Genomic DNA, 15,287 nt, shown 5'->3' with positions numbered 1-15,287 from the left:
AAAAAAAAAAAAAAAAAAAAAAAAAAGACAACATATATTTTTAAAACTTAGTTCCATAGCTGTATTTCATAAAACTATGTTTAAATCTGTAACTTGAAATAAATGAAAATCATATCTCCTAGACATCATAAGCCCTTCCGTTTTACAACAGTTAGTAAGAATTTCTGGTCCAAACTCTTGTCTAAATATTTAACATGAGATTTATGTCTTTAAAAAGTAGAGAGACAAAAGAAAATTTAAGCTCTAGCCTTTATAATTGAACAAATAAAAAATTTAAAAGGAATCACAGCTATCACAAAAATTTGTAAAATCTAAAAAAATGATACTATTCAGCTTAGTATTCTAATTGAAATAATACATATGAGCTGAACACTCCAAAGAAATTTACAGCAGTCAAACACAAAACACAAGATATGTATATACTTGGTAGAAACAAATAAAAAAAGGTAACCTTATTTCTACCTAGATAGTAGAGAGCAGATAATATACACACAGATATAACTTAACATACAACATTAACAGAATCTGAATATCATAGCTCAAGCCCATAAGCTCAGTACTTGGGAGGCTGAAACAAGAGGATTGCCACAAGTCTAAGACCAGCCTGAACTGCATTCTTCATTCCAAGCCAGTCTATACTAGAGAAGAGTCTTGTCACAAATCAAACACAAGCAAATGACAAAATTATTAATTTTCACCTCAAACTTTCTGCAATGGAAAAAATATGATTTTGTCCAATTACAACAGCAGTTAGAAGCTTCTACAGAAGAATGCAAATCCCATCTTGTTTAGAAAGAATCTCAGAGAGATTTCTAGATACAAATGCAACAAAGGAATCTTTACTTTTCTATTAATTTTACTCTATTTTCTCTGAATACAAAAGTGTGTTTGTTCACCCAAATCTTTTTTGTGCCCATTCATCATGCTATGTGCTAAAACAGGTAGTACACACAGTACACACTGAAGGCATGGGCTCGACAACGTCAGTTACAACTTGACTACATATACAGCATGAGCACATTAAGGCTCTGCTCCTACAGGTTATAGGACTCTTTCATACTCAATGCTCAGAGCATGCCACTGAGAACAGACAGTATACAAATGACCAAACTCTTTTGTTTTGAGACAGGGTCTCTCTGTATAGCCACGGAACTCACTATGTAGACTAATTAGGCTGGCCTTAATCTACCTCCCAAATGATGGTGTACACCACCAAACCCAGCTGAACTCTTGCCTTCAATTAAAATGAAAAGCATCTGCTCCTTTACTTTTCATTAAATTACTTTTTAGTTTCTTGTATAAATAATTTAAAGATTTTTTTAAAAAGAAAATAATAAGTCTTAGTTAAATCAATCCAACCAGTCTTACTTTTAATCCTACAAAAATGATGCTGGGGGGTGATGGTGCGTGCCTATACACCCTGCATTCAGGAAGCACAGACAGGTGGATCTCTGTGAGTTCAAGGTCAGCCTGGTCTACAAAGCTAGTTCCAGGGCTACAAAAAGAAACCCTATCTCAAATAAACAAACAAACAAACAAATAAATAAATCCTACATAAAGGCAATTCAATAAATACTACTAGAAAAAAAAATCACAAAACCATGAAAAACCATAGAGACTACTCCTTAGAGATGCACTCCACTCCAAATATCTCACCACCAAGCTGATCTACATTGTAGCCATTCTTCTGTCTTTTACCTAAGAGAAAAGCTCATAGCTTTGGCAAGGTATCTGTCTGTCTCTATCTCTGTGTGTCTCTTTGTCTCTCACTCTATTACACACACACACACACACACACACACACACACACACGCACACGCACACGCACACGCACACATGCACACACACATTGTCCCATTATGCTCCAGCACTCAGAGTCCTTTGCTACAGGCCTACCCTCTCCTTCCTTATACTTTTGTGAGCAGCTTATGGAAACTAAGCCTCTATGTGTATCATTTATTGTACCGTGGCAAAGGCCTATGCCTATCCCTTTATGGTAGTGCTACAAGTAAGAGAGCAGTGTTACCAAAGCGAGGCAACTCGATGACAAGCTGCAAACTAGCAGTCTGGGAGACTAGGCATAAGTTTCTATTTCCCAGAATTGGAAAAGTTAAAACAAGTCAATTCAGGGAAAAGCCACCCCTCATGGGCAGCAAACCAGGAAGCTGCCCCACCCCCTAGCCTGAGCCAACCTTCTAGGCACCCAATCAGGAGCTATAGAAGTTGTCCCACTACCTAGCTTGAGCCAAGTATAGTTAATTGTCAGGAGCCACCGAATAGAAGCTAAAAACTACCAGGTGATCTTCCTGAGATGGTTCCACCATGGACTGTTAAAGTTAATGATAGATTTGCTTCTCTAGCTAAGGCCAAATAGATTTCATCTGAGGAAAGATTCCTACTATTAATATGCTTTTCCTGTTATTATTAAATATATATAACAATCAGTAAGTATTAGCCCACTCCTTTGAGCAAATCTCTGCAGAACGAAGATGCACTGCCTTGTAGTAATGCTATATAGACAAACTGATGATTTCTTAATTCTTAATGGTGATCCTATAAGAATTATTGTATTAGTAATTATTAAGCTCTTTTATAACAGACTGCTATTAAGTCTTTTCTGATGACAAAATTGCAATGAGAACTATGCCAGTCTTTAATGTCATGAGTTAATTGCTTCTGAGACAGCAAGCAGGCATCTACAAATTAGAGCACATTCCAAGAGGTTGTAAAACCATTAACAAAAGGTCATAAAAGGGAACTAAGGATTTACTATAGATGCAAGGACAGAAGATAAAATATTGACTGGGTCTATCTACATGAAACTTCACTAATTTAGTCACAAAAATTATGATTTTTAACTCTCCATGAACCTGTAGATCTTTAGCCAGATTACTCTTAATGGATATGCATATAAACATTCTCTCTTATATACTTCATATTCCATTTATGATTTGAATTTATGTTTGAACTTCTAGTGAACTTTTATAAAAAAGGGATACTTGGAAAATCAATGTGATCTCTTCTCCTAGAAAAGGTACAAAAGACTAGGAAAGATTTCATTACCAGGCATAGCATTACGAACATAGTATTAGGAGTAAAGGCATTAGTAGTAAGGCATTGGGAGCAAGGGCATTGTTACATCAGAGCAGGAAGAGAGAGCAAGATTAGAAGGGGAATGTAGAGTGGAATAACTTAGAACTATAAGGAAACTTAAAAAATTAAGAGAGCAATATGCAGAATGCAGAGGGAAAGAGAAAACAAGAAGCTACAGAGAGAGCAGAAGGAGCAGGCAGGCTTCTCCTTACCATGGGACAGAACAGGTCTTTTCTTAACAGCAAGGCAGGCTTAGTCTTAGTAAAGAGTACAAAGCATTCTTTTTTTAGACTTGGGTTTAATTCATTAGCCATAAAAGGGTAGCTTTTTCTTTCTCTATGCAATAATGATTGGAGCTCATTTTTCATCTAGGATGAGTGAGTTCTTTCTGACTGGTGCTTGGCCTTTTGCTTCATATATAAATAAGTATCTAGCTGGGCCCAACTGGTTTGAATGGAGATGTATGAATATGTAAGCATGAATTTGTCTATGAATTTATGTGTGTTTATATTTGCTTTTATAAAAGTTTTCCTTCTGCAAGTGTGACTCTCTTCTCCTGGTTCAATAGAAGTTTACTGCTCCAAGCCTCTCCCCTAGCCTGACAAGTAAGAGGCATCTGGAGAAGAGGGAAACGGCCCCAGCAATTAATCCCTTACTTATTTAGCTTCTATCAGACAGTCACTTAAAAAGTACACAGAAGTCAGATGTCATTGTGTATGTTTATAATCCCACCACTTGGGAGGATGAACAAAAAGTTCTCAAGTTCTAGGCCAACAAGGCCTGTCACAAAACAAAAATATAATAAGCCAACTAGCAACAAGAACAAAGACTCAGGAGTTGTCAGCAGAGAACTAGAGTAATGTAATTCTGGTACCTTGTTGACGAGTCATAACGTGGCTTAGAAAACTGACTGGCAATTCATTGTAAATTTACATAATCCCATTACTTAAAATTCTACTTTGGACATAGATATGAAGTGGAAACTTAACAGTTCTTTGGAAAGTCAGTCAGATGCTTTTTTGCTGGAGCTAACACGTGAAGGAACATTTCATTAAAGTGGACGCAGGTGTGAAAGGCTAAGGCAGACTCATGAAGGAACATTTTGCTGAAGCAGACACAGGAGAGAGGATGTTCTGCTAAAGCAAACATATGAAGGACACATGATGAAGGATTCTTTGCTAGCAACTCACATGTATTGGTCTACCTTACACTGCACAGTTGAGCTGCACTTGTCAGAACTCCATAGAGAGAAATGCACCAAAAAACTTCTGGTGATGTACTGCAGTCGCTCTTGCCATTTCTGCAGACTCAGGCTGATTGGATGCACATGCTGAGGCAAGACACATCAAGGCCATGTGGTGTTTAGAGGGTATAAATAGGAGCCCCGAATGCAGGAGACAAAGCCAAGCTTGCTGGTACAGCTAGCTGTGAAACACTTTTAAATCTCCCATCTTCGCTACCTTCGCTTCCCTGAGAGGCACAGCTGAGAGCATCTCCTGGCTGGTCCCTCCTGCTGACTCTAACAGAGGCTGAGGCCTAGCTGTCTTTGCTAGGTAAGGTCACGGCTGTTGCTAGTCTAACTCTACTGAACTGGACCGCTGGTCTACCCATGAAGTGTTTGAGAGTAGATCAAGCTGTTACTGCCTGCTAACCTGTGAACTGAACTGCCAATTTCCAGACAACACAGCTGGAAGTTGTTCCAAAGAACCTTTCTAAGCAGGTCCACTTCCCTCATATCCTTTCTTCCCACTACTTCTGGTGGGTGGTGGGCTACAAGGAAGGTTAAAGTGTTTAAGAACTATCATTAAAAATAAGGTTTAAGGTTGGAAAGATGGCTCAGTGGCTAAGAGCACTGATTGCTCTGCCAGAAGTCCTGAGTTCAATTTCCAACAACCACATGTTGGCTCACAACCAACTGATGCACTCTCCTAGTGTGTGTCTGAAGACAGCTGCAGTATACTCATATAAATAAAAACTAAATAAATCTTTAAAAAATAAAATAAAATGAAGTTTAAAAAATTAATGTTATATAGGTACAATAGATATGATACATACACCTAACAAAGACATGCACAGACTGTTCACAGACAAATTACTCACCATAATCAAAAACTTAAAGTAACCCAATAACTATCAATAATAGATACTAAAGATAATCACTACACAGCAAATGTAAGGCATATTGATAATTTCAACATGATACAATGCTGAGTTAACAAAATCAGATCCCATTCATGCAGCTCAAGATCAGTCCAGACCGAATCACACTAACAGATCTCATAGTAATCACCTTTGAAGGAGGGATGGTGAAAGGCCATAGTAGGAAAAAAACAACATGTATAAACTCATTTCAGGGGAGAAATGGTGGCAATGTAGTTACAGACTACTTGCTTAGCAAACATGAGACTCTGGTTTTATCCCCAACACCAAGATGGGGAGGAGGATAAATACTAAAACAGGAATGAGAAGCTTTATCTTGGTATCTTGAGGAAATCACTTCCTCAAAATTGTTTTATTATCAATAAAGGAAAACAGTGCCAGCTATATCAAAATTAAAATATCTACTCACTCTAATCAGTTTATATAAAACATTAAATAATTTTAAGGTACACCATTATTGTCAGTAGATATTCGCAGACTAAAATGCATATAGCCAAGAATTTCTTAAAATAGGGTTAATAAAAATAAATTCCTTAGTCAATGTCCAAAAAATATCAATATCAGACTCCAAGCCAGGTGGAGGAAGTGGTGCATACCTTTAATCCCAGCACTTAGGAGGCAGAGGCAGGTAGACATCTGAGTTAGAGGGCAGCCCAGTCTATAGAGTGAGTTCCAGGACAGCCAAGACTACACTGAGAAACTTTGTCTCAAAAAACAAAAACAAAATACAGTGCTTCACTATTATTCACAGCTTTAATAACTTCAACTATTCCAAGGAAAAAGTATTATTGCTACCACTAAAAAAGCATGGTTTGCTTTATAAATCAATGTTTTAGATACAATTCCAAAATCATATGTAGTACATACTAATAGGTTATGGGTGCTATAGTTTCAAAGACACATTAAAAGAAGTCTTGTATTACTCAAATACCTGATTTCATTTTCTTTTATATACCACAATATAACCCCAGGCAACCCTTCCAAAATCCTGATCAGAAAAATAGAAGTTGAGTATTATATCTGTACTTTTACATATACACACACAAATATACACACATTTCAATGATCCCAATGCTTCAAAGTGTTAACTTTGTGACAATAATTTAAAAGAATGAAAAGCCATTAATGAAAAGCCCTAGGTAAGAACAATGCTCTTTAAGCCTACACAGTAAGGCAAGTATAGTGTCCCCATTCCACCATGCTCCCAGACCCCTGACAGATCCCGAGACTAAAAAGCACTGAATCCTATGGATGTCAGTTTTATTTCCTCCTATACAAAGATGCCTATGATAATTTATCATTAAAGCATAGTAAGCAATTAATACAAATGAAAGAGCAATTATAACAACACAATAAAATATTAGTTATTTTAAATTTATGAGTTGTTTGTTACTGAATTTTTCATTTAATATATTTAGACTACAGTTGTCTCCTAATAACTACTGACTGTAAGTTGCTCTGGGATCCAGCCAGGGCAGCCTACAACTTAAGAGCAGGCCTGTGCTGTATGAATAACACAGGTAGCACTTCTGATGGGACCACAACATTCACTAAAAACAAAGCCAAAGCAGCAAAATCAATCCTCACTAGTAAGGACATCAGAGCTGCCATGAAAATCACTGAAGAAATGTGGCTGAAAAACAAGGAAACTAGGTTTATCTGTTCTAAAATACTGCATGCTCAAACATTCATGAACCTTAAACATACTACACTAGATGATGAGAGTCTGTCACACAAAAACCAAAGCACAGAGTTTTATTCATATTATAATCCACAAGAAGTGAATCCAGATCCAGAAATTAGATTAGTAGCTGCCAGGGGTTGAAAGAAGAAGAGGGACCAAGCAAACAATTCATATGTACAATGTACTTCTTAACTTTCTGGATTGCTGAAAACACTATCAATTTAGATTGTAGTAATGGTTGCACAGTTTGGTAAATATAAAACACTGAACTGCAAATGCATGAGATTCAGAATACAAGAAATATATTTGAGGAAAGTCTCCTCAATCACACTAGTCACATGTGGCAAGGGGCTACCTCCATGGATAGGCCAGACGTGGAAGACTCACAAGAAGTCCTGTTAGAGGGAACCCCCTCCCCCCCAGAGGACTGAGAAGCAAGTCAGAACAAGCAGGAAGGAAAGCCCAGCTACTCTATCCATGAAACGACATCTCGGAATTAATGGAGATCGGTCCACAACAAAGACACCAGAGACCAACAGCAAACCCTGATATGAGATGCCATTTCCTCCTGCACTCAGGGAACAGTGAAAAGAGGACATGGAAAAAGGAAAATGAGAAGGAAGTAAAGAGAAATTTCCAATCATTCTCAGTCTTCCTGAGAAAGAGATCACAGCACGTGGAGAGATGGCAGGCCTCCCTTGGTCAGGGCCTCAGCCCAGAAGTTCATTTCCAAGGTAATACTGCTCCTCAGAAGACATAATCTATAATTTGCATTAAAACCAGTAAAGAACTTAACAGACACGGTAGAAAAACATAATCAGATGCTTCCAATAACTGTGAAAACAATGTCAACACATTTTCAGCGACCTTCACTTATGTATTACTAAGTGAAAATGTCTGTAACACTCAACCCTTCACTTACTGATGAAGCCTCTGAAAGTTGAGTCATGGATCGCACTTCGCAGTGTCAACTGCTGCTTTATACTGCCCTCAAGTGGCAATATTGAATAATGCAGCCTAACAAACTACATTTCACATTAACAATTTAAAAGCTATCCAAAGGCCCAACACAGATATAATAAAAGTCATAGTATGCAATGGATTGGAGCAATGTTTAAATAGTCAACTCCAGTTCAGGTACCTCTAGAAACAATTTTCTCAATAATCAATGTACTGCATTAGTGTTTCTGACACTCACTAACTATATGATGTTCAGCAAGATTATGTGCTTTCTTGCCCAACCTCATTGCTTTTGAATAAGATGTAAGTAGCATTATAACCCATACCGAAAAGCAATTAAAGCTATATAAGACAATGTAAATATAAAATTATTAACATTGTAGTTACACAGTAAGTGCTCAATAAATACTAGCTAAGATTTGCCCTTTAAAATATGATCAAAAGAAAAGTCTAGCAATATTCTCAACTTGAAGTCTGCTTTTGAAATGAGTACCTAACTAAAAAAGAAAAGAACTCAGGAAAAATTAAGAGTCTGCCCAGGACTGAGGGAAATTAAAGATAAGGTATGAAATCTTACAATTACTATTTAGTTGGTGTGGGTGAGTGTATGAATCAACTAGATAAACCATTTACATTAAGCCAATACCAGCCCAACCAATTCTGCCTAATACAATGAATAAAAAACTGAGAATCTCACACAGCTCATCTTACCTCTCTTTATAAAGGGTTTATACAAATACTAAAATAAGTTTATAAAACAAATTATTCTAAAAATACCTAATATACAATACAATCAACATTCCTGAACTTCATAGTAATAGGAACTCCACAAGAAATAAAAATAAAAATGACTCAGGAGTTAAGAGTCCTGGCTATTCTTTCAGAATATTCAGGAATTTCCAACACCAACATGGCAGCTAACAAGGATCTGTAAACCAAGTACCAGGGGATTCAAATCACTCTTCAGGCCTCCACTTTGTAGATAGAGGATATAGACATACATGCAGACAAAACTGCCACACACATAATAAAATAAAATTTTTATTACAAAGAAATAAAGATGCCAATTTACATATCTGTTTAAGTTAACACTAAACCTTCAGGTGGTGGTGGCACTCACCTTTAATCCCAGCACTCAAGGCAGAAAGGCAGGTGGATCTCTAAGTTCAGGAACAGCCTGTTCTACAAAGTGAGTTCCAGGACTACACAGAGAAGCACTGTCATGAGAAATCAAAACAAACAAACAAACAAACAGAAACCAACTAACCCTTCTCCGTGTTCACTGCTTTCTCTCCTCACTCTGGGCTCAGGGTGTTCTTCTAACTATGGATCTTGTTCTGATTACACTTCAAACTCCCTTTTCTGGTTTCATACGATATTCATCACATCTTTCAACCCATGCCGCAAAGGGAAGCTTGTCTACTAGCTTTCAATGTAGATTCTGAGACTATTTACATTTTTAGACAAACATGCAGGTACATTTCATTTAGATAATGTAAGTTACAATAATCAATACAGCTGGTTAGGCAAAGGCTCATTTACATCTACCTTTGTCAACATCCCATAGGTATTTCCATCACATATAGCTGCATCTACATCCTGTTTTTCTCCTTTGTCCTGAAGTTTTTGTCCCCTGACTTCAACCATTATCTGTTCTTATTTGTTCAAACTTATGGCCCAGTCCCTGAGCTACTCAAATACTGCAAAGTTAAACTATTCCCAGATGAGAAAGATAATGGTAGCTAAGAACCTATGGTCCATAATTAGTATTAACATTTAACCACTTAAAAGTGGGAAGAAACTGGCTGAAGAAGGGGTGAGGAGGTACATGCTGTGCCACCACAGTCTACAAAGGCTTGAGCACAACAGTGGTTTTATGTCATCAGTCAACTGATGCATCATTTCTACCCAGGTTAGACAGATACCAGACAGTTTACAAACTACTAAATTGTGACACAAATAACATGATTAATCTCTTGTGCAGTGCACCACAATTCTAACTCTTGCACTGATTTGGAGATCTAAAGAAGGATGGCCTGTAAAGACAGCAACAAAGAAGGCAGCAATAGAATTAACTTCACTGTGAGAAGGTGACACGTCAGATCCAAGGATTTACATTTGGGGAACTAGTAAAAATCTTCACGTGTTTCAATGCCTATGAGTCAAAACAATGTATTTTCAAGGTGTTAAGAAACCAGTCAATTGGAAGGAACATACTTACATCACTTGAGGAGATTGTTCCTGTTTCAACAGCAACACCGCTACCACGAAGTTTCTATTACAAAATAAATGACTTATTACTTAGTTTTGTTTTTTATTTTATCCTAACCTATCAGCTTACAAAATGAGATGGATGAATTTTATCATATTCCCTAATCCTACTTTATAAAGAACATGAGGATGATATAAAAGTTATTATCTTCCACCAGATAATCAACAGACTACTACAAGCTGAACAGTAGTCTAATAAACACAAGATAAGTTTCAAAGGGGAAGCTTGCAAAAGTTTCTGCTTCAGTATTTACTAAGTGAATGGTGTTTTCAAGTAGATGACTCCCTACCCTACTATCTCAACATTTTTGATAAAACTTTTTAAAATTGATGCTTAATAATAGGAAGATAAAGCAATGCTATGAAGTAATCTCAATCTTCACCATCACAATTGTTACAAAGAAATTACCAAACAGAATAACATGTAACAAATAAAGAGGAAAATAATAATGAATTTTGGGAGAGCTGTTTTTTCTTTATCCATACCTATTAAGTAAAAGGCAAAAAACTGTCATTGTTAAAAAAAAAAAAAAAAAAAAAATGTGACCTAGCAACTGACTTGGGCATTTCAAAGTTTATTTTCACTAGAATCATGAAATTATGAACCTTTTATAAAAGAGAAAATACTTTTGGGAAGGAAAAGGACGTTTTACATACTATTAAAAACATTTGAGTAAGATAGCAAATAAAATTTCAAATAATCCTACCTTTCTTTAAACAACACATTTACAATTTAATCCTGATAAAAGGCTATGGAAGAATTTTCTGCCAGTAGCAAGAAAGCCAGTGTGATCAGAACCAAGCAGAGACACTGCCCAGACTCAGAGAAGCAAAGCCAGGCTGAGCTTGGGACCTTCAGTAGGTGCCCTATAGCGAAGGACTTGCAGAGGATAGGCATCAAGCCACATCAGAAAGCAAAAGATGATGGCAGAGACAGAGCACTGGAAAGATACAGAAAGATCTTAAAGAACATCAACTCAACACTTCTAAGAAGCCCAACTCTGAGGAAAACTGTTCTGGCCTCTGAAATACTTCATCCACTAATGATAAGAGATTTCCCCATGTTGCAGGAAACGTTTACAACTGTGCAAGCATTAAATGACTGTTAATCATTTCAGGCGTGTCAATTCATCTCTGAGGCGCAATAGAAATGGTCCTACTCTGAACAAATGTCAAAGGTAAACTGCCCAGGAAGCATGCAGCAGTATGCAGTTCTTTCATAGCATGTTTAACTCTGTAAATTCAGGTACATCTGCATCTTACAAGAAAATTAGCATTAAAGCAGAATGAGATTCACTTAAAAAGGACACTTAATTTTTAAACCTTTTTTTTTTTTATAAAGGGAGAGAGGAAGTGTTTCTTGTCTACGAAATGTAGTATTCTGATTCCAAATGATCTACATTTAGAAACTTAAAGTTTTACCTTCATGCACCAAATTTCATGTTTTAAATACATTTTAGGTATCTTATAAGCTCAGTAAAAGCTACAGCTTGATGATGTCATAAGATGATGTCATAAAGAATTTCATTCAAAACATTATCTATCTACAAATTAATTTCTCTAAGGTTGTAAGAGAGAAATATATAAGCAGAATATCAGGTGTCTCTCACGCCTTAAGTTAAAACCTACCAAGTAACATTTATTTTTTAATTTAAAGTTGACAATAAAATAGCTGTCAATATTATTTTCCCTGGTTTAGCTCCTCCACATCACCCACCCTTACACCAAGTTCTGGATTTTGTTCTCCAGAATACTCTTCTCCAGGCCAACCTTTATTTCTTTTCTTTTATGAGCATCAGTCCTACCGACCATCTAATAGTCACTGGAAGCCTAAAAGAAACATTTCAAAAAGCCATCCTAAATATCCTATTTTTGTCCCAGTCTAAAGATAAACAAAAATAACTGACATTTTCCCAGATATTACATCAGCAAGCTCTCTTCTCCTTGGAGACTTGGAGCTAGAGAAACCTGAAGGCAACCCAGATAATCAGGAAGCAGGATATCCTAATTGTACCTAAGTATTTAATCCCAAAATTTCACATGACACTGTGGGAATGAGCCACTGTGTAAAAAAGAATTGTACAACAGTTGGATCTGGCTGCCCCAGACTTCCCGAAGGGTACCTGGAAGCCTGGTACAAACTCTTGGCCAAGGTAAAGACAAGCAAATTGACTAGTAGTGTATCTTGTGTGACCTGCGGTTGAAAACTCCCCTGGTAGCACACAAGATCAGTTTGTATTCTGTGTAACCACTTAAACAAGATACTCTAGGTATGCAATCAATAGCGTAGAAAAGACCCCTAGAAAACCTCTAGAGTTCTCTCCCCCAAATCAAGATTTCTCATATAAATATTGGTGGTTCAAACACCTAGGCCAAGGCAGATGCTCCACCTGGAAGTCTCTGGCCCCAGAGCCTATTCACACACTGTCTCCTCATGGACCATTTGTTTTCCTACATGGAAACTCTCTGTAAGACTCAATAAATTGCTTGGGTCTTGACAGTTCTCTACATTGTGTAATCCTGGTAGCTGCCTAGAAGGAGCATAAGGCCCTGACTGCTCAAAAGCAAGGAGAGAAAACCACAACTGGCAGAGAAAACAGAAGGTTTGAGTTGTAGCCAGTGAAAGAACAAACAGTTAAGATGGCCTTCACATCAGTAGTAGCTGGGCTTACTTAACAAAATTCAAAGCAGAATTACTTTAATAATGTGCCTTTTGTAATTTAGCATATTTACCATAAACAACATGAAAACATAGATTCTAATACATTTCTTTTGGATAATAAAGGAAATTTCTGTTACCTGTGAACTCAGCTGAGTTTTTATCCAATTGAAATAGTAATTTAAGTCACTGCCTTCCATCAGTTCTTTCCCCCAAGCTGCTAACTTGGCAATAATTCTTGCTGCCTGAAAATGAATAAGAAATACATCTGAATGCCAATCACATCCTATACCTCACATCCTATACCTTAAGAGACAGCTCTTATAAATCACTTTGCTAAGTGGTTTTCAAAACACTCAATTCCTGGGGGTTAAGGGGTTGGAAGGATGGGAGGGATATGATTCGTTTCTTAAAACTATTGTAAAACATATCTGTGCTTTAAAACATTACCTAGATTATTTTGCATTTTAAAATAAGATTTAGAGCCACAGTGGTGGCATACATCTACAATCCCAGTATTTCAGTAATGGGAAGTCTGAGACAGGAAAATCAAGTATTTGAGACCAGAATGGGCTACATGGTGAGAAACTATCATAAAAAGAAAATAATAATAATAATATTGGGAATTAATCTTAATACCAATATAAATTACCCAAAACATAGCTAATGGTTGGCAAGACATCTCAGAAGGCAATGGTGCTTACTTACAAGTCTTAAAATCTGAATTCAATCCCAGGAGTCATGTGGCAAGAAAGAAACAACTACCAGAAGTTTTCCTCTGACCTTCATTTGCACTAAGGCACATGGGCCATGCAATAAATAAATAAAGTAGTAGTCAAGTGGTTGAAAAAGATTCCTATTTGGAACCCATATGCTGAAAATATATTAGCTGCATAAGCACAAGCAAAAGGAAATGACTAGGAATGATATGTGACATTTATACTGCAGCATAAGCCAGGGGTAATTACAATAACAAATAATCCAATAACAGGCTGACTGACCCTCCATTTAAAAACTTAACCAAGAGAGGGCAACCAGAACAGGATCCTTTCTACTTCTGTCTACACCTAGGAGTGACGACAGATCCACAGCCCTCTCTGCCCCTTTTCTGCAAGTGGAGAGCTTGCCTCCAGGGAGCTCTAACCCAGCGACTCAGGTGAGATCGCCATTTTCTCTCTGGTGACTTTCTAAGGCACAACCAGCCGGGAGGCACAGGCCTCACAAGTGGCAGGGCAGCTGAGACAGGATCCTTTCTACCTCAGACTACACATAGGAGGGACAACAGATCCACAGCCCTCTCTGCCCCCTTCCCGCAAGTGGAGAGCCTGTCTCCAGGGTGTGCTCTGACCCAGGACTCAGGAGAGACAACTGATCCACAACCATCTGTGCCCAGGTTTTATCAGAGGAAAGCTGATCTCCCAGAACTGCTGACACAGGCTTACAGACCCACAGGAGGAACAAGCTCCAGCCAGAGACAGCAAGAACATCTAACACCAGAGATCAACAGATGGCGAAAGGCAAATGCAAGAATCTTACCAACAGAAACCAAGACTACTTGGCTTCATCAGAACGTAGTACTCCCACCACAGCAAGTCCTGGATATCCCAAAACACCAGAAAAGCAAGATTTGGATCTAAAATCAAATCTCACGATGGTGATAGAGGAATTTAAGAAGGACATGAATAACTCCCTTAAAAAAATACAGGAGAACACAGGTAAAGAGGTATAAGCCCTTAAAGAAGAAACACAAAAATCCCTTAAAGAATTACAGGAAAGCACAAAAAAACAGGTGAAGGAATTGAACAAAACCATCCAGGACCTAAAAATGGAAGTAGAAAAAGCTAAGAAATCACAAAGAAAGATAACTCTGGAGATAGAAATCTTAGGAAAGAAGTCAGGAACCACAGATGCAAGCATCACCAACAGAATACAAGAGATAGAAGAGAGAATCTCAGGTGCAGAAGATACCATAGAAAACATTGACACAACAGTCAAAGAAAACACAAAATGCAAAAAGTTTATAACTCAAAACATCCAGGAAATCCAGGACAAAATGAGAAGACCAAATCTAAGGATAATACATATAGAAGAGAGTGAAGATTCTCAAATCAAAGAGTCATTAAATATATCTTCAACAAAATTATAGAAGAAAACTTCCCTAACCTAAAGAAAGAGATGCCCATGGACATACAAGAAGCCTATAGAACTCCAAATAGACTGGACCAGAAAAAAAATTCCTCCAGCCACATAATAGTCAAAACAACAAATGCAAAAACAAAGAAAGAATATTAAAAGCAGTGAAGGAAAAAAGTCAAGTAACATATAAAGGAGACCTATCAGAATTACACCAGACTTCTCGCCAGAGAATATGAAAGCCAGAAGATCCTGGGTTGATGTCATACAGACCCTAAGAGAACACAAATTCCAGCCCAGACTACTATACCCAGCAAAACTCTCAAT

At 37.3% G+C, this 15,287-nt stretch overlaps 1 protein-coding gene across 3 annotated transcripts in view; it reads right to left on the bottom strand.

Moving 5' to 3' along the window:
• The window catches only part of Atp6v1h (ATPase H+ transporting V1 subunit H), a 97,311-nt gene that overhangs the window by 62,900 nt on the left and 19,124 nt on the right, over nt 1-15,287 (bottom strand). For 2 of the 3 annotated variants that reach the window (XM_031366764.1, XM_031366766.1), the window contains 2 exons: nt 12,968-13,072; nt 10,119-10,172 (listed from right to left, as the gene is read on the bottom strand). In XM_031366764.1, the coding sequence (XP_031222624.1) occupies nt 10,119-10,172; nt 12,968-13,072 (159 nt within the window). The remainder of the gene's footprint in view (nt 1-10,118; nt 10,173-12,967; nt 13,073-15,287) is intronic. The other variant, XM_031366765.1, reaches the window with a different exon arrangement.

The sequence above is a fragment of the Mastomys coucha genome, unplaced genomic scaffold, assembly GCF_008632895.1.
Source record: "Mastomys coucha isolate ucsf_1 unplaced genomic scaffold, UCSF_Mcou_1 pScaffold14, whole genome shotgun sequence".
NCBI lineage: Eukaryota > Metazoa > Chordata > Mammalia > Rodentia > Muridae > Mastomys > Mastomys coucha.
Note: the sequence above shows the minus strand (reverse complement) of the source record. Positions and strands in the feature narration are given on the sequence as shown.